This window comes from Periplaneta americana, chromosome 17 (genome assembly GCF_040183065.1).
Source record: "Periplaneta americana isolate PAMFEO1 chromosome 17, P.americana_PAMFEO1_priV1, whole genome shotgun sequence".
Classification (NCBI taxonomy): Eukaryota; Metazoa; Arthropoda; class Insecta; order Blattodea; family Blattidae; genus Periplaneta; species Periplaneta americana.
This window is the reverse complement of record NC_091133.1, coordinates 81,177,818-81,198,615: the sequence shown is the minus strand read 5'-3', so window position 1 is coordinate 81,198,615 and position 20,798 is coordinate 81,177,818. Positions and strand designations below refer to the sequence as shown.

General features: G+C 36.0%; 1 protein-coding gene across 1 annotated transcript in view; it reads right to left on the bottom strand.

Annotated features, from left to right (window-relative positions):
- Positions 1-2,209: 2,209 nt before the first annotated feature.
- Positions 2,210-20,798, bottom strand: part of LOC138692754 (lachesin-like) — a 173,339-nt gene continuing 154,750 nt past the window's right edge. Inside the window, exon 6 of the mRNA XM_069815948.1 lies at positions 2,210-3,534. Coding sequence (XP_069672049.1) covers positions 3,398-3,534 — 137 coding nt within the window. The 3' untranslated portion in view covers positions 2,210-3,397. The remainder of the gene's footprint in view (positions 3,535-20,798) is intronic.

Sequence of the window (20,798 nt, the reverse complement as noted above, 5' to 3'; positions counted from 1 at the left end):
TAGTGCCGTCACGTATCTTCGAAATGGTTCACGCTTCTGAATCAGAAAAGTAACTATCTCGCAACACATACCCAAAAAACACAATGAAACTTTTAAATCAGGTATAGGTATTCGCATACATTTGCACCACGTGCTCCAAGTGCTAACACTCCTGTTCACTGTTCTGAAGATTGCCTAATATTTTTCACTTTGCCTCGCTGAAGTCAATGAAATCCATTACTTCAATTAAAAAGCTAAATGAAATACGCTGTCATTGAATTTTGTTTATAAATAGAGATTTTGTGTGTCAGGTGTAGAATTTCTAAACGACGCTCAGGATCTCGGTTAAATAATCCTCTGCGAGAAAGTGATTGTTTTTAAGAGGTAGAAAATGGGGTGCAGTGTTCAGTGTATGGGAAAGGTATTACCAATTATGTTATACTAATTGTAATATAAAGTTAAATTAATAGCGCCATTAAAATATAACTTATTAATTAGTAAGGAAATGTAATAAGGATCACTAAGTTCTGAATAATATTCGTAATAATAAACTTGGGATAAAAGTAAGCTATTTAATCCTTTTGTGTACCCTGAATATGTTACACATTATTATTTTTTTTTGTAGAGAAAAGGTTTGTAATTTATTTCAATTTGCTTTTCAAAGTAGCATTTTATAATTTCGTTCCTTTTAAGTATGCTGATATTTTAGATTTATTTGAGATATTGACAATTAAAGAAATATATATATATATATATATATATATATATATATTTTATTTAACGACGCTCGTAACTGGTCATATCAGCGTCGCCGGTGTGCCAGAATTTTGTCCCGCAGGAGCTTTTATATGCCAGATAATCTACTGACATGAGCCTGCAGCATTTAAGCACACTTAATTTCTATCGACCGGGATCGAACTCGCAACCTCGGGCACAGAAGGCCGACTGTGCCACCAAGGCCGATACATAACAATTAAAGAGAGATACCTAGAGCGTAAATAACTTCATTGCGTAAACCGCTGAAGCTATTTGTTACATACTTCGTGATTTCTTTCACTTTTTTGCAGTACCAAAACAACTCTCTACTCCTTAACCCATCCTTTTGTGTTACATTACCGTTTCGGCTGAGCATAGGTTCCGTGTGCATGAAACACACACACAGTCTTGTGCTACTCATGCACGCAATGCAGGAATTTCCTCATCATTGTGTTAATTTTATTATGATTTTGTAAATTATAACAAAGGCTAAATTTACAACTTAATTAGGATTTGTAAATCAAAATATGAATTAGTTATATAAATTTAAAAATAAAGAGAAATGATAATAATATTTGGCGTTACAGCTCATAGAAAACCATTGCCAGCCATTTTATTTTCATAAAAATAATTGCATTTATATTTCAAGACCCTAGCTCAGGCCTGCAGAACTGTAGCTCTTGAGAGCGACTGCTTTCCTTCCCTCTTTTACCCCACCGACCTTTTCTACCTGTGCTGTCACGGTGATCTAGTTACGCTCGGCTGCATCAACATTCATTCTCGGGGCGCAAGTCGATCATCCCCAATAGAAGTGGAGTGAGGCTGACGTCATAGTTCCCCTACTTTGCGAGTTCTGCAGGCCTGCCCTAGCCAATCACACTCACAGTAGGGATGTATGTCATACTGTGAATCAGGCCTAAGATCGAAGTATACTTCATGTTTTCATTACAAGAGAGAGCTCACTTTTTGGGTCTAAGCTTGCACATACACCAAAATAACGAGTAATAACTATGAAGTTTGTCGTTTTTGCGGTAGTGCGTTATAATGTAATTTCTTCATTATTTGTTGAAACGTAAGTATTGATTCCATCTTCAGCGTAGTGTCGAACGAACACTACAAGTTTCGCCTACATAGTTCAGTAAATTACGCCTTGTATCGTTCAAATGACTGGAAATATTGCTGTTGATTTTGGATGATCAAGGGACCTGGAATTAAATCGTATCTTTACAAATTACTTTAATTTTTCAGGTGTTCGGGCTACTCATGTGTATTGAATCAATCCGAGAAGGTAAGCCTCTCTAGTATTTAGTAACACTTTAATGAGAATGGAACCATTAATAAATTGCGTAATTCTGGAAGAAAATTACATTCCACAACATGAAACTTAAGTTTGAAATATAATGATAATTAAAATAAATTATTCGTACGCAGTAATCCGTGGCTTAAAGATGTTTTAAAATAAATACGGTGATAAGATACAATATTTCAGTATCGGTTAAATTGTAAGCAGAATGTGTTAAAATGCAATACTTCTCGGTACAAATTGAAACGTTACAGTAACATTAAAACAGAACACTTTTCTATCGAAAGAGGGTTTACAATTTCTTTGGAAGTAAAATTTTTATCGCGCATTGCGTAATTACAACATAAAGTTCCATTAATCTGATTTCAGTTACGTCAAGATTTTGATAACGTATGTACCAAAAAAGTGATTATGTTTCTCGCTACAAGGAAGAATTTTTAATTTAATTACTGTTTTCAGTTACGAAGCGTCATATTTTGGTCACGCAAATATATTTTTCTCTCTTTTTCTCCCTTCGGCACTTCAGATTTATGTAGCGGAAGGTTATAAGAGATGGGGTCCGTAATTGTTTAGCACAATATCTTATTTCTCACGCGAGGGAAGTTGGAAGTCTGACCACGAACTTGTCTCAGGTTCTTACAACAAATACGAAAGGAAGTCAGAAAGTATAATTCCGTTAGGTAAGAGATTAATGTAGGCTATATGCAAATTAGTAAATGAGATAGTAGGTTCTTTCTGTGTAGAATATTGATATTTTTATGAACATAAATTTTTATAACTTTTAATAATGCTATGCCATTTGACAAGACTTTAGAATCCGACAAAATTCTCACAAAATTAAGTGTAATCCTGATTGCTTAATATACTTGCAAATATTACAACAGATAAGAGTATGGAGTTTTGCGATCCAAGTAGGTTATAACCTGAGAGAAGAGCTCGTGGCTGAAACCGCCGTGGTAGAAACCTATTTAATAGGTTGGAATCATATTTCCTGACTTTCTCGTATTTCTTCACAATTTCTTGTGCACATAAATCAAAACACGAGACTTTACGACTTACAGTTGTATTGATATGAGTAGTGTAATTGTTAGAAGTTTTCAATAGTTTCTTCAAATAGTTTCTTCAACTTGAAGTTGTCTTTACGTATTCGAGGGTTGTAACTTGACGAACAGATGCATAAATAGGCCTACATTACGGCATTTTCGAGGTATTTTAATATTGGTTCGGTAAATAAGAGTGCAAAATTGGCAGTAGAGCCAACGTCACGCCACAGTAGGGCCAACTCACGCAGTATTCTAGCAGAACTGCCCTACTTGGAGTTTCGAGTTATGGCGAAGAGTGTGCACTTGTCTTGGTACGCTATGGCGCTGCCGACGTCGAGCTGAGGCGTCCCGCCAGTATGGACACCACGACGCAAGCGAGCAGCAGTCGTGCGGAAGGGCAGTGGAGCCAGGACAGCCCGCGGCCCCCGTGTTGCATCGCCGCGGGGTTCTCGCCTGGAATATAAAGAAAATAACATAATTTTTATTTTCTTTGTTACTAATGCTCGTATTATTTCTTCCCTATTGATTCAATGATAGGGCCGACATCTGTGGAGTAACGGTTAACGCGTCTGGCGGCGAACCCAGGTGTCCCGGGTTCGATTCCCGGTCGGGGCAAGTTACCTGGTTGAGATTTTTTCCGGGGTTTTCCCCTCAATCTATATGAGCAAATGCTGGGTAACTTTCGGTGCTGGATCCCGGACTCATTTCACTGGCATTATCATCTTCATCTCATTCAGACGCTAAACAACCTAAGATATTAATAAAGCGTCGTAAATTAACCTAAGATAAAATGAAAAATTCAATAATAGGTACTCTTTCTGGCTACAAATCAGTAGGACACGTGTTCGACTCCCAGTAGGAAGTGGAGTCCGATATTCCTTCCATAGAAATTAATTTTTATAAATTCATGCTAAATAATACAATGCAACACATTCTGAATCCCACCGTTGAACCAAACCTTTATTATCAGCATAGAATTTAGAAATCTTCTCACTATTCGTGAGCTGCAACAAGAGACAAGTGTACTTAAATATATAAATGTTTACAAGTTCAGTGAACCATTATTATTTTTTTTTTTTGACAATGAAACTCCTAAAAGTACATAGCTGTGATTGGTGGAAATATACCTAGTTTTAGAGAGGCAAGTGTTACAAAAAAGTAAAGAATGCTAATGAACTTGGTTTCATTTCGAATATGGGTGATGCTTCAGGAGAGCATTTCATCCTTTCAATGCAGCTAAAGTTACAATCGGAATAATAGATGTAGGTATTTCAAGCCCCTTAAACACATCTTTCATGAAGAGAGTAGCGGTACCTCTTGCTCCAACCAGAAGTCCGATTACTTCAAGTTCTTCTAGCTGGTACTTATGGAGGTAATATGGAATGGTAGGATTGTAGATATTCTTTTTTTCCTTCTCCACTTCTGCTGGCTGTTCCTCATTCGTTTCGAAACGCACAGTGGGATCAATTATGAATCCAGATCTTGTAGATTCCTTGAAAGCTATTATATCTATGCGCCGTGTACTGCCAGTGACGAAGAGACCATGTACTTCTTTAAAGGTGTTGTAATCGGCATCTTTAAAGCTATAATTAATCGTACTGGATTACGTTAGTGCCGTCTCGTTCCGTAGGCGTATGTTGACAACGAAAATGCGTGTTCCATCGTCACCCCTACCTGCAGGTGTGGCTGACTCGTCTGTCTTGTGCATTCCGGTTTTCAGTGATGTTCATGGCAGAGCAATAGCTACAAAATTAGAACTCGTTTGCGATGTATACCAACATTTCAGAGATGCAGCGGAACGCCACTACTCATAGGAATGGCTATCTCTGTGTGGCTTTTACACATACACATTAGCATACCAGTGGGAGAGGAATAAAGTATTGACCATAAACATAATTTCAGAATGTGACGGCATTAATGGAATTGATTCTACACTCGTATTCTAAGATACCTGATATAGAATTTTCTGATCGCTTAAGCGATTTTCGTAAAGACATGATGTGTCAAAATAGAACACAAATTTATACAGATAGGCAAAAATTGAAATAGTTCCGCTATTTCTCAATAGGTAACATTATTATCACAAAAGGAAACAACTCACTGAAATCTATATTTATCTGAAAGGCAAATTATTGAATTAGAACGCATCCTTAAAATATGTTTCTGCATCCATACATCATATAATAGTGGTAACAATAACATAAAATTGCATTATTTGTTTATTTACTGACTTTACTATTTATTTATTTATTTATTTATTTATTTATTTATTTATTTATTTACTTGGTTATTTATATATATTTATCTATTTATTTATTTATTTACAGAATTCATGCGGCCCAAGAAATTTTCAAAGAAATAAAGATTTTGAACCAATAACTTTATTTTCTTTAAATTACGAAAGGTTCACATATGATATAGCCTACAAGAGTTAACAGAGATATCGTATGTTAGCCTCGAAGTCGAATACTCAAGAAGACATGGAATACATCGCGAGCACGGTTTTGGTGCCTCAAAGTGCACCCCCATCACTTCTGCTAGGAGCGACCCGCTCCATCGAAACTTTCACAGTCGTGTACCCCACATCCTTTCTCTTTCGAACCGCATACGGCTCGGTGACAATGATATTTCTGCGTTACTCATTTTCGTTACGTCCTACTCCAAAATATCATTCCTAAGAAATAATCGGATAGTTGTAATTGTACGTAAAAAATAAGAAGTACCTATTGCAATTTATATTCAGTTACACTTTCCAGTGTCAGATATTGTGTCCTGCTAATAGACTATAACATTTTTGTGCTAATTTTGAATATTATTTATTTTATGCTGTGAAACTGACTACATAATTTTTTATGTGAAATGCGTAATTATTCCCGGTACTTCCGCCAGAACATGATGATGATAAAATTCTTACATTCATTAACAAATTGCATAGAATTATTTCATATTATTCTATTTCGTAATGGAGCGCGTATCATACTCATAATGTTAATTGGGAACTAATCCTGTGCATGACTATCTCACCTGGAATATGAGATACCCACTCATGTAAACACAACACTTTTTTCAAATGTAGGCTTTCACGGCCGGCGTCAATAGAGTTAGTTATCCGAGCTAATAGGCCGTGGTCTACTGGCGATGTTCCGACCAGACGTTTCTTCTACAACTGCTGCGAGATGATCTCATTAATGATGACGCACAACTAATCGTAGCACCAGTTGTTCCTGGCACGCTGAAGAAATCACTTCGCCCCAGAGTACCTCGCCATTGGTCGTAACATCGCCAGTAGACCACGCCCTATTAGGCCTGATAACTCTAACTCCACAACACTTTTTATACCTGCTTGGTTAGTGTTGTACCTCAAAGATACTCGTAGGTCATTAACAGTTGTTATGTTAAGAATATTTCGGAAATGATATCCCCTACTTTGAGATGAATTGTGGGATTTTAAAAGCATAAATATACCAAAAGGTCTGTTAAAATGCTAAAAGGGAAGACAGATCTAAAGTTTAAAAAATTTGATTTTAATTATTTTTTATATTACATTGAACTTTTCCTGTTCTGTCAGTAAAATTATTTTGCGGGTATGTGAATTATTTTAGGCTTTTTTGGTAAAAAGTGTTGTCCCTTCACCTAAGACTTTGTCACTTACCGAACATATTTATTGGTCGTATTTCCGTATACAGTGGAAACTCTTAAGTTCGACATTCTATAGTACGATTGCTTACATAGAAGAATTAGACAAGCCCCTATACGGGCACTAAGAAATAATGCGTTTGCCATTTGAATTAGAATTGGTTCTGTGTCTTGTAGTGATACTTTTGTTAAAGAAAAACAGAATATTTTATAGATTAGGACATACATATTTAATCGCTGATTTAAATTAATGAACTCTTCTTTTTCTGTTTGAGAATTTTGTCTTCTGTGAGACGAAACTGTCGAAACCTATTGCGATACTAGAAGAGCATACACAAGACCCGTGGCAGGCAGAAAATGCAAGTAAAGTACTGTATTCGTTGTTGGATAACCAATAAGAATTTGTATTCATTTCACCTGCCACACCCACTACCATTATTGGACCGAACTTTCAATTCTGTTGAGTCGAACTTAGGAGAGTCCACTGTATTCGATTTTTTAGTACTTTTCTCAATAATTAAAATCAATTTGAAGGTACTGCAATGGAATTTTGCATGCAAATTTATTTCATATTTTTTAACAATCCTGAGCTGGCTCATTAGTTTTAACTTGTGTAGTTAATTGAAAATATATTATGTCATAAAATATTACAAATATATTTACACTTTAATATGAACTAAAAACTTGTATAGATAATTAAAATATATTACGTAATAAAAATTACAGAAAAAAATATTTTGACTTTAATATGAATAAAAAGAACATTTTTCTCACTTATATAAATTTCAAAGATTTAACTGAGAGTAGTTCATGTGATATTTATGGAGTAAATAAAGAAAGAATCGCTAAAATTATTTTAATTGTAGCCTACAAATTATCAATGAACATAGTTTTAATGCACAAAAAAACAGTTATCATTGTGTTATATTAATTATAAGTATCGGTAACTACAACAGTTTAAGTAAACGTGAAAATAAAATAGTTTTCGGTAATAGAATTAGTGTACATTAAGTGTACTAAATTATAAAGCCAAATGATCTTTGATTGCTGAGGAATAAATAATTCGACCCATGTTTTTTTTTAGTGAGTTATTTTATGACTCTTTATCAACAGCTTAGGTTATTTAGCGTCTGAATGAGATGAAGGTGATAATGCCGGTGAAATGAGTTCGGGGTACAACACCGAAAGTTACCCAGCATTTGCTCATATTGGGTTGAGGGAAAACCCCGGAAAAAACCTCAACCAGGTAACTTGCCCAGACCGGGAATCGAACCCGGCCCACCTGATTTCACGACCAGACGCGCTAGCCGTTACTCCACAGGTGTGGACACGACCCATGTTCCAGTATCTAAAGCTGTTACTCCACCAAAAAATATTTTTATTTTCGCTGACGTCTGATATTCCAAAAGTATTTGTTCATATCTCCGAAACACTCTGTATATACTGTACATTAGGTTTAAATGCACCAAGTTATGGAGACGAGTGGCAGAATCATTAAGAATAAATGAATAACAGCCTGAGATCGTGACACGGTACACCCTTTCTACTAAAATACTTGTATCCTGTCAGTGTATCGCGGTAGATCATAGCAGCGTGACGCGTGGCAATGCATTATGGGGACGTGACACGTTACAAACTTTTGCAGTAATCTCTACTTGTATGGTGTAATGTATCACAGTGCCTCATGGGTACGTTCCCGCCACGCTGCATCGATCCCGTCCAACTTGGCTCTCGTCCCAGCTGCATTATGATCACCCTGTTAGTGATTTGGGAGCGTGATATGATAGGGTGCACCATGAGAGCGCTACAGGCGTAGCTCAGTTGGCAGAGGTGCTTGCCTACTGATCTGGAACTGCGCTCGGGCACGGATTCGATTCCCGCTTGGGTCGATTAAGTAGCGGCTGCTGATCGAAATCCTCGGTGAGGCCTGTAGTAAGCAGTTTAAGCAGACTACCTTCCATACAAAATGTTTATTATTATGATACCTCTTGCACAAAGGGGAGATCTATAACTGAAACTAGATTATGCAAATTACGCTTTCAGGAATAACTCCCTGTAAAGTTAATTTGAATAATTTCGAGGGAAAAATTGTTCCGGGGCCGGGTATCGAACCCGGGACCTTTGGTTAAACGTACCAACGCTCTCCCACTGAGCTACCCGGGAACTCTACCCGACACCGATCCAATTTTTCCCTCTATATCCACAGACCTCAAAGTGGGCTGACAACAGTCAAGCAACCAACATTTGAGTGCACACTAACTCTGTGTACACGTCGCTGTACGTAACAGAAAACCACAATTTAAAGTTACACAGAGTTAGTGTGCACACAAATGTTGGTTGTGTGACTGTTGTCAGCCCACTTTGAGGTCTGTGGATATAGAGGGAAAAATTGGATCGGTGTCGGGTAGAGTTCCCGGGTAGCTCAGTGGGAGAGCGTTGGTACGTTTAACCAAAGGTCCCGGGTTCGATACCCGGCCCCGGAACAATTTTTCCCTCGAAATTATTGAAACTAGATTAATATATTTCAGTATTATTTCCATTTATCCTGGTAATAATGAACAGTTTGACTCGTAGCCATTTTGTCTTTGCAGCATTAACTTCCCATGATTGTACGAGAAGATTCGAAGAGAATGGCAGTTATGTAGACTTTCGGCTCTCCCCTACTACCATTAATGCACAACACAATGTCAATACGGCGGTTGCTGTCGTCTGCGATACAACGAACTTTTCTGTTGATTTTCGAGTTCGTCATTTTTTTCCGGTTATTATATGCTTATTTAAGTTATGTTAACTCTCGCTAGTGGTTTTATATTTTATTTTATCCGTCTTAGTATTTATTTTATTATTGTAAATATTTTTGTTTTATCACTATTATTATTATTATTATTATTATTATTATTATTATTATTATTATTATTATTATTAATGAATTATTTTGTATTACAATATTTGTATCATTTCTGTCACGATTATTTTATTTATTTATTTATTTATTTATTATTATTATTATTATTATTATTATTGTTGTTACTATTATTTCTATCTTCAGCATTATTATTTGATCCCTGTAAAATTTATGTAGACTACTGGACTGTACCCGAGCACGAGCATATGCTCATTTCGGGTATCTATTCACATGTATTCATTTCAAATGTAAGTTGTAAATAAATTTGAAAATTTGAATTTGATGATACTTTGTTATGATTGACATTATTACTATACTGTTATTATTATTATTATCATTATTATTATTATTATTATTATTATTATTATTATTATTATTATTATTATTATTATTATTATCATTTATGAAAAATGTCAATCTTCAAATAAGCTGCAATGCTGTGAGTTGATTTCAATAGGCTTAAATATTTAATTTTTATAAAGCAACGAATATTATGCTCAACTGGAGAAGCTTGTGTTCAAATTTCGCTGGAAATATTTTTCAGATCGCTGAAGTTTCAGTAGACACAGTGTCCTATCTCTTTTTGTTTGTTTTTATTTTGTTTTTTGACAGCAACAAGCACGACTAACAGAAAATTTTATTTCGCACCACATTACCAAAACCCATTTATGTTACTCACACCAGGATGCATTGAAAGCTCGCGTTTTAAGATTATCTTCCTGAAAAATTGTCAGTGATGGCGTAGGTCTGTCTTAATTTAAAACTTTCTTTTTTTCAGTATTATTTCCTATTGATAACGATACTGTAACAATGAATTTATTACAATTATCATCATTATTTCTCGCATCTCTTTCGATTTATATTTTCCCGAAACACATAACTACAGTGGACCACACGACGATTCACCACTGTTATTCTCATCCCAACCGACACTTGAGACCGGAATTGACAAAAGACCGGGTTCTGAATGGGAGAAGTGAAGGGTGATGGGTGGGCGAATACCTGCTAGGCCACGAGGCCACAAGAAATGTGCCTCAGTTTCAGCTTTCTGAGTGCAACCTTAAAACCCGTGGAAACATACGAAATGCAGATGCCAGACCCGGCACAAGCGATCCTGGCCTCAGGAACAAATTTTACTGCATCACAAATTTTTCTACTTTTACAACTCTATACGCTTCATTGAAATAACTAATATAATATGTTATATACGACTAAAAACCACTAAAATTTGAGTTTAAGGAAACAAAGTGACTGAGGTCCGGCCTCACTTGCCTCAGCCAATCAGCCGTACCTGTTTTTTCCGAAGTTTTTCCCAAACGTAAGGAAAATTTCAGGTAATCTACGGCAAATCCTCAGCCTCATCTCGCCAATTACCATCTCGCCATGACCAATTCCATCGGCGCTAAATAACCTAGTACTTGATTTTTTAAATTATTTTAGTAGGTTATTTTACGACGCTTTATCAACATCTTAAGTTATTTAGCGTCTGAATGAGATGAGGGTGAAATGCGTCCGGGGTCCATCACCGAAAGTTACCCAACATTTGCTCATATTGGGTTGAGAGAAAACCCCGGAAAAAATCTCAACCAGGTAATTTGCCCCGACCGGGAATCGAATCCGGGCCACCTGGTTTATCGGATAGACGCGCTAATCTTTACTCCACAGGTGTGGACCCTAGTAGTTGATACAGCATCGTTAAACACCCATTAAAATAAAAAAATATAAATGTATATGGGATCGCGATTCATTTACTGCTGACTGGTAACGTTGCGTCAGTATTACGTCAATATGATACTTTGTTCAGCTGCAAAGATAATACATATTTTACTTAAAAGATACGTTTCGGAATATATGTACAAATAATTACGAAGAACGCAATAATAATAATAATAATAATAATAATAATAATGAAAGGTATAATATTAGTATTATTATTATTATTATTATTATTATTATTATTATTATTAATGGAAGATATATTATTAGTATTAGTATTAGTATTATTATTATTATTATTATTATTATTATTATTATTATTATTATTATTATTATTATTATTATTATTATTATTATTATTATTATTATATAGAAGCACGAAGCTATACAGGAAATCAAAATCTTAAGAAATAACATTCAGAATATTTTTATATGTAAAAGACCAAGTCGTAATGGCAGATTTAGTAGAAATAACATTCAGAATATTTTATATACAAAAGACCAAGTCGTAATGGCAGATTTAGTAGCCACATTATAATTATACACACGTAAGTGTTCTGCCCATGGGCAGGGCTTTCACTGCAAACACAGTATTCTACAATCCTTCCTATTTTCTGCCTTCCTCTTAGTCACCGTATATGATCGACATATCTTAATGTCGTCTATCATCTGATATCTTCTTCTGCCCCGAACTCTTCTCCCGTTCACCAATCCTTCCAGTGCATCCTTCAGAAGGCAGTTTCTTCTCAGCCAGTGGCCCAACCAATTCCTTTTTCTCTTTCTGTTCAGTTTCAGTATCATTCTTTCTTCATCCACTCTTTGCAACACAACTTCATTTCTTATTAGAATTATGTAATATATTATAGTTAATTACGGCAAAATATGGATTACACATATTTTTTCAGTGAAAATACTAAAACTAAGACCTTCAAAGGAAAATATCCAATGAGGTGCAAAATACAGTAGAATCCCGAATATCCGTCACCCTGTTAACCGATTGATGGATTAACCGTCTTTCTCTCGCTTTTTTCTGCAGAATTATATACAGTACTGTAGGCCTACATTTTTTCTGAAGAATGATATTACAAGCTTTTTCCCTTACAAAGTATGGTCTACTGTTCGAATTGTACTGTATAACTTCTATATGAAATGTTTTCTACGGGTGTCAAAGGAATCTCATTGCGCTAAGAATCGAAAAAGAAGTGTAAATATTTGACTGGTTTGGAGAAAGAAAAACCGTGGCTCATCTCGCATCAGAATATAAAATTTAGTGTATAAAGTATGCAAATATACAACACGAGACCTCCACTACTCATATATTTCCACAGACAACCATTACAATGAGATTCCTTGCCCATTAAAAACCCGTCGTTGACAACCAGACTTAAATTAGTGGACTTCTGATCCACTATTTAGCATGTTAAACACAACACCACGAAGGGAATTACGAAAGTGTAAATATTATTGACTAAATTTACGAAAATGTTTTATGGTACGGATTATCCGATTTTTCGATTAACAGTTCAGCCCATCCCCTTCATTACCACGGATAATAGAGGTTCTAATGTAATAGTAAAATAACAACAATTCGTTTGAGTATTTTTCCTGGGGTTTCTATCAATCCATTAATATCAAATGCTGGGTAACTTTCGGCGCTGGACTCTGGACTCATTTCCCTAGCGTTATCACCATCCCACTCAGACGCTAGATAACCGTAGCAGTTGATAAAGGTTCTAAATTACATTTAAAATTAATCACGTTCATCACATTACATGCTCAATTGATCCGATACTTTTCATATAGACGTCCAAAATGAAGTTGTATATATACTGAGAAATCTATAAAATGAAATCCAGAAATAGGCCTAACAACTCCAGAGCAAGCTGAGGCTTCACAGATACGCAAGCAATAGAATCTCAGTGCACAGATTTCCTGGATAAATCCTATTACAGTGTATAGGGTGCAAAGGACGGAAGAGGAAGAAGGGAAGATGGGTAAGTGAACATTGGGAATTAATAGGACTGCGGAGGAATTGCAACTACAGTGACAATTTCCAGAATTTGAGAATTTAGTTCGAGATTCGAAACGCTTCTCTTGAAGCGTAAAGGGTTTGAGGAGGGGATAGTAAAGGGTAAGGGACCCCGTAACGTGACAGTAAATGGCCTTTCTCAACAATCAGTTCCTCTCGGTTTTAACCGTGATTTAGTGTCTCTTTAGGCATGGCAGAAGAGAGATAGCTAGCCCACCTGCGTGACTGGAATCACAAAACTTTAATACCACCCTTCTCGTATATTATTCTTCTTCTGGTAGACGTCCAAAGCTTTGAGCCCTCAAGAGATAGAGAGGCAGTACTTTAAAGAATATTCGTCCTCTCTTATCTTTTTAGGGAGTCTTGAAGCTTTTGAATTCGGTCAAAACTTATCGGCCGGCGGTTTTGAATGTATAATATGTGTATTCGGTTCAGGTTTACGGTAATTGGTTCCAGTTCTCTCTTTGTGATAATAGAACATTGAATGAAAGCAAAAGTTTATTTTATCTCGGAGCGTTTTAGAGTCTTGCTGTGGCTTTTCTCTTCCACTTTGCTAAGCTTCGCCAACTAGACGGGTGCAGTGAAATAAAAGAGCATTAGCAGATGTCTTTATGGTCTCATAATCGAAGTTTTGTGCTGCAGGGACGTGTTAAATTTACTAACAGCTACTTTGTAGTGAACATGGTTAAACAGTACGTAATATACCCTTTAAATGCAGCTCTCCTGCAGCGGTATAGTGTAGAAGGAATGCGAATATTTTATTCCATAAACATTTTAAACTGTAGCCTATAGATTATGCACCTCGTGTTATGTGAACAGTAGCATATCGTGCTAAAATAAATCCCGGAAAGAGGATATTAAACTATTATGAACATTTGTAAAATGGAATTCCTTAGATAAGTCACAGTCTAAAGATTGTTCCACTGTATAACCGAGCAATACAGACTTACGAGAAACCTGCAATGTGTTACAAATTGAGAAATGACGAGACAAAGATTTATGATTGTGCTGAAAGTGTCTGCAAGAGAGTTCTAGGGAATCAGAAAAATAACTTATACGAAAATAATAAACCGAACGAAAAAAAATAAAGATAAGGTATTTTAAAGTAACATAGATGTTTATTAGTTTATTGTTAGTAAAATAACATGTACAAAAATACAGCCTTAGATCTTCCCTGAAGGAGCAAAAACTCGTGCTCAGGGAGATATCTAAACATGAAGATAAACACAAACAAAGATAATTATTTGACACAAACTGGGCCAAGAAAAAAAATTACAGGAATAAATTAACTTTAAATATACAATTTCAATTTTAACAATTTAAATCATACAAATACATATAGGGTAAACATTGGTAATTTCGTGATAATTTCATGCAAACTAATTTAAAATGCAAATGTGTAAACATATCCTTATTCCGATTTTTTATCTAAAATACGATAACTTGCTGTACAAATCTGGAGACATAAAAGATTGGATACGTTCTTGAATATGTGCCAAAAACCACTTTTACAACTTAAGCTGAAGGGTTGGTTATTTCGTGATAACCTTGGTAATTTCGTGATATTGCATTGATAATTTCGTGACAGGTAGAAGAATTGTGGAAAAATTCATTAAAGTGAAATTAAATTCTCATTTATTGTAACAAGACTTCAAACATAGTAATTCCGTCTAATATTCATAGCAAGACAACATAGAAATACATATCAACACATAATAAGAATGAAATCAAAGTAAAAGTTGAATTGAAAAGGGATCTTCTTTGCCCTGAAAGGGTGAACACTTTTATTACGGGCTTTACTATAGCCTATAATACTAGGGTAACTCCAAAAGTAATGGATAACGTTTGTTTAAAAATTATATTTTTATCCTACAGCTTTGCCATTTTCACAGAATGTAGATGCATCCTTAAGGAACAAAATGTCACTTTTCCACATAATCCCCGTCCCTTTCAACTGCCTTACGTAACCTAGGAACGAGGGCCTGTAGACCAGCACCGTAAAAGTCTGGACCAACACGTCTGAGCCACTCTTTAGCAGCGTGCACAAGGGAGTCATCTTATAACCTCGTTCCGCGAAGGGATCCTTCAGTTTACCAAAGAGATGGTAATCGCACGGTGCCAATTCAGGACTGTAAGGAGGATGTTTCTGTGTTGTCTATCCCAATTTTCTGACCTGGTCTGTGGTCTTGTGACTGACATATGGCTGTGCATTGTTGTGCAATAGCACAACATCCTGCTTCTCCCGATGTCGTCGAACACGACTCAGTCGAACAACTAGAAGTTTCTTAAGATTTACAACATACCCGCCAGAATTAATGGTGGTTCCGTGTGGCATGATGTCCACAAGCAAGAGTCCTTCTGAGTCGAAAAACACAGTAGCCATAACGTTTCCTACCGAAGGTGTACTTTTGAATTTCTATTTCTTTGGTGAATTTACATGATGCCACTCCATTGTCTGCCTCTGTCTCCGGTCCAAAATGGTGGAGCCATGTTCCATCTTCTGTCACAATTCTTGCAAGTAAGTCATCTAGGACTTATCATTGGCACTTAGCATGCTAACAATTCAAACAGAAGCGACACTGAACCCATTGCGTCTCAGTTTTATTTTTTGTTATCACATCTTGTCTTCAGATTTCTAAAATTCCTATTATAATACAATTTTTAAAATATTATAAAATGTAACACTTAATGCACAACAAAATTTCGCCTCTAACAGCTAAGATTTCTATCAGTGAAGCTAAGCCTATATGGCGACTACAGATGAATCTAAAATTCCAAAAACATTTCCTAAAATTTCATGAAGATACAATAAATCTTTGTACCAAATATCATATGCTTACCTTTAGTAATAAGCCTGTAATGTAATTATAAACATCTGCAAAATTTGTACGCCTGAGAAGTCGACGCAAACTTGCTCTCTCCAAACATAAAAGCTCACTGAAGCAACTACAATAGTCACACAAAGCTTAGCTGTATGTTTCTGGAAACTTAACAACATATGCAATCCCTTGGCGGAAATTTGGATCTCGTATCACCATTGGTTAGTTCACAAAAGAGCAAAGAATAAGTATCACGAAATAACCACTGCCACGAAATTACATATTAAATCAATATATATTCTTTAAAAATTAAATTCCTAATGCTATTTTTAAAATTTCTGATACTAGGATTTTCCAAATTTGGGTATTTTTCAATTATTTTATTATATAACCTTGGACCAGAGTAGGTGCCATGGCTAAGAACTGTGCTTGTGAAACACTTTGGTTCCTCTAGTCGTATAAAATCGGATCTTTTAGTTCCATATTTATGATGATGCAATTTGAATTTAATACGATTTTTATGTATGAAGTTTAATAAGGCAATATAATAAATCTATTCAATTTTCAAAACATTAAAATCAGTGAACAAAAGCTCGGATGAGTAATCAATTTGTTTATTAAGGCATATTTCAGTTATTCTTTTCGGAATAAGTATAAGATGTATAAACAGTGAATTTGAATCGGAATAATTTAATTACTATTTCCTCTGTTAGTAATTAATCATGATACGAAAACTGTCACAATGGACTGTTTCCGTGATAGACTGGGACATTTTGTGACTGTGAATGGTTCTCATTTTGAGCATCTGTTGTCAAGTTTGGTTGGTGATAGTGTATTGTTTGGTTTTATGGTCTACTATACATGATTTTACATACCTACATGTCTCAAGTTTGAAGTCCACGAAATAATTTTAACAAATATGTAAAAGACATTGGTGAAATTTCTACTCATTTATACGTAAAATTTAATGGAGATTCGGAATATGTAAATTTTAATATAGGGTGCCATTAAAGAATAAAGTTTACTGTCAAATCCTGTATGCCTGAATAACTCTTTTTATCACTGGTATATTGTTTGGCTTATCTCCAACAGCTTTGGTATAAGACGTTTTCTTTTATATAAGAAGTTATTAGCAGTATTCCATACTTATTATTCACTCTATATACAGTATATTAATTTAATAGCGTAATTTATCACATAAACATTCCAAAAAGTCAGCGATGTATGTAACGGAGGAGGAAAGAAACAGGCTACCCTATCTCATTACGTCCTGGCTTAGTTGCCTCATGAGTGATACCTTACTGGTGTCATTTATGAGGCTCCTAATAGTTCTGGGACTGTTAACTAAACATTTTTACATATTCATAATTTGAAAATTTAATTGTTGATATATTTATGTAGCATTACTGAAACGTGTACAAATGTTCGAGAATATTAAATTCCTGCCATATTATGTATATTAATAGAATCATATAACAGCCTAATAAATCTGTGTATACAGGGCCATGTGTGTACCCCTTTCGTGTAGAATAAATATAAGTGAAAATTGTCACATATATTAGGACTTATATATGGTCTTTAAGAAACCCGGAGGTTCATTGCCGCCCCCACCTAAGTCCGCTATCGGTATCTATCCTTAGCAAAATTAATCCAGTCCATATAATCATATTCCATCTACGTCAAATCTATTTTAATATCCTCCTGTCTGCGTCTCGGCCTACCCAAAGGCCTTTTTACCTTAAGTCTTCCAACTAACACTCTGTACGCATCTATGGATTAAGATATCCTTCTTACAGCTAGGAAAGATCTCGAAAAACCCAAACAAGTAATCAGCTCAAGTATGTATCGAGCTTACGCCTGAGTGCAGCTCCGGGTGAGTACGCAAACGCAACCAGTAGGCCTATCTGAACTATTCCGGTCCTCAGAAGTAGTTTCGTTCTTTACTGATAGAGTGTAGTACCCAGCAGTTCCTTGGCCAGCTGTATTAGGAAGAGTATTGCTTTAATTTTTGTTTTTCATAGTGTCTGTATGACATTGTGCACCCAAAACTGCGGAAAATCTTAAAAAAAGTATGTAAAAAGTCTGGAGAGAAAGGTTAAATTCTAGTGTAAAACACGGTACAGTGATATTATTTCAACATAAATGTATTATGAGTTCAATTCTACGAGGGACAGAAAACTTCCTGTTCTTATTATATATACTTTCTACTTCCTCTGGACTTGCATTTTAGAAATTTTATTCAATTAGTTTTTAATACACACATCAAAAAAAGTTTTGCATCACCTCGGTCCCAAGAGTTCCTGAATCTTGACGTTGAATGATTATATTGCATCAATAACATAGCCCCTTAGACTGTTCATAGACGTCACTGAACTTGTACAAAGAAGTAAACAATCATGCATGAACCGGATCTATCAAACGGAGCAGTTAAGACATCCGATCAGTTCCAAGAAGAAAGTACACTACTCGTATTGTCCGCAGTTTTGCTATTGCTAGAAGGTCAATCACGACGTTTTATCGTGTCCGCATTGTCACATTGTGTCAGGAAGGGATATCATCATGGGATGTTTCCAGACGTCACAGAGTGAACCCAAGCGATGTTTTTCGGGCATGGAAGAGGTACAGAGAGACAGGAACTGTTAATGACCTACCTCGCACAGGCCGTGCAATGACTACAACTGGAGTCGATGACCGCTACTTACGGATTCCAGCTTGGAGGAACTCGTAACCCAATTCCAACATGCTCAATGATGATTTTCGTGCAGCCACAGGTCGTCACGTTTCAACTATAATTGTAAGTAATAGGCTACATGATGCGCAACTTCACTCTCGAAGTCCATGGCGAGGTGCAGCTCTGAAACCTAGATGTCATGGGGCGCGGTACAGATGTGTCCAACATTATGCTGCATGGACTCGTCGGAATTGGCATAGAGTTCTTTTCACAGATGAGTGCCACATATGCCTCCAACCAGACGATCGTCGGAGACGTGTTTGGAGGCAGTCTGGTCAGGCTGCACGTCTTAGATACACCTTCCAGCGAGTGCAGCAAGGTGGTGGTTCCCTCATGTTTTGGGGTGGCATTATGTGAGGCCACCGTACGCCACTCGCAACCACGGAAGGCAATGGCGATACAGGGATGACATCCTCTGACCCGTAGTGCAACCGTATCGCCAGAATTTCGGAAAAGAATTTGTCTTAATGTACAATAATTCTCGCGCCCATCGTGCACGCCTCGTTAATGACTTCCTTCGTGAAGGCGAAATCGCTGGACTAGAGTGGCAGGCATGTTCCACAGACATGAACCCTATAGAACATGCCTGAGATACATTGAAAAGAGCTGTTCATCGATGAGATGACCAAGCAATCTGAGAGATCTACGCCGAATCGTCATTAAAATGTGGGACAATCTGGACGAACAGTGTCTTGGTGAACTACTGGACAGTATGCCTCGACAAATACAGTTTTGCATCAAAGCAAGAAAATATGCTACCGGGTGTACTGGTGTAGGCTGTAGTCAGCAACTCAAATTTAAAACGTCAAGCTGTATTATTGTAGAACTTGTAATATTTGGTTCTGATAAGCAATAAAGAAAGTTGATATGTTACTTTTGTATATCTCATTTCCATTTTTAGGTAAAAGTTCAGGAACTTTTGGGATCGAGGTGATGCAAAACTTTTTTGATGTGTGTACATTTCGTAATCACGTATGTTTTCAGGCACAATTACATCAACAACTATATCAGTTATTCTTTTCGTTTTGAATGATTTGTTATGTTTTGTTGCAGTTGTTGGTCTGTTAGTGTTTAATGCTTGATTTCATTAATAAACTTGTCATATTACTTTAACTCTCTTTGTATATGGGTGAATTTTTATAAGTTTCGCAATTTGGTAATTGATGAAAATTTAAAAAGTGATTCTACATATTAAATATAACAAAAACCATTTCTTACACTTTCCTTTGATAAAGCAACATTAAGTAGGAAAAAAAAGTATTTGTCTAATGTTTGCAACGCTTTATTGCGGTAATGGACCGACAGAAATGGTTAATTGCTTTACAAGCAGATAGGTAAAAATAATATGAGTAGTTAATATTTTGAACGTTTTTTACAAATTAAATCGTTCAGCCATGAATTTAAATTTAATAATAGCGAAAATCGTTGAAATAAATCTTGCAACGCAGCGTACGTCGCTTGTTACCGACTGAGTACAGCAGAGGGGGAGGGGACGGTAAGGAGTGCAGCCCGCGCTTGCTTAGAGTTATTGCAGCAGCCGTGATGTTGCCAAATGCTTCATGGAACATAACGATTTCCTCTAAAACGGTGAATGTTGAAGAAAAAACTTGTTTAGATTTTTAAAATCTCTCCTCATGATGTATTAACAGTTTCATTTTGGTGCAGAGGTTACCATCCACCTTTTGTCTTGTGTAATTATATTTAGTCAAAATTTGTATGCGATCATATCTTCATGAAAGTCTGCATATCTCACCTGTTTTAAATTTAAACATTGTTTTACGTATGGTTTTTGTGTTAATGACATAATCGTATATAGAGCTTTCAATAACCGTTATTTTTATGAAGTGTGATTTTTGCTGTACTTCTCATTTTAAACGCTGT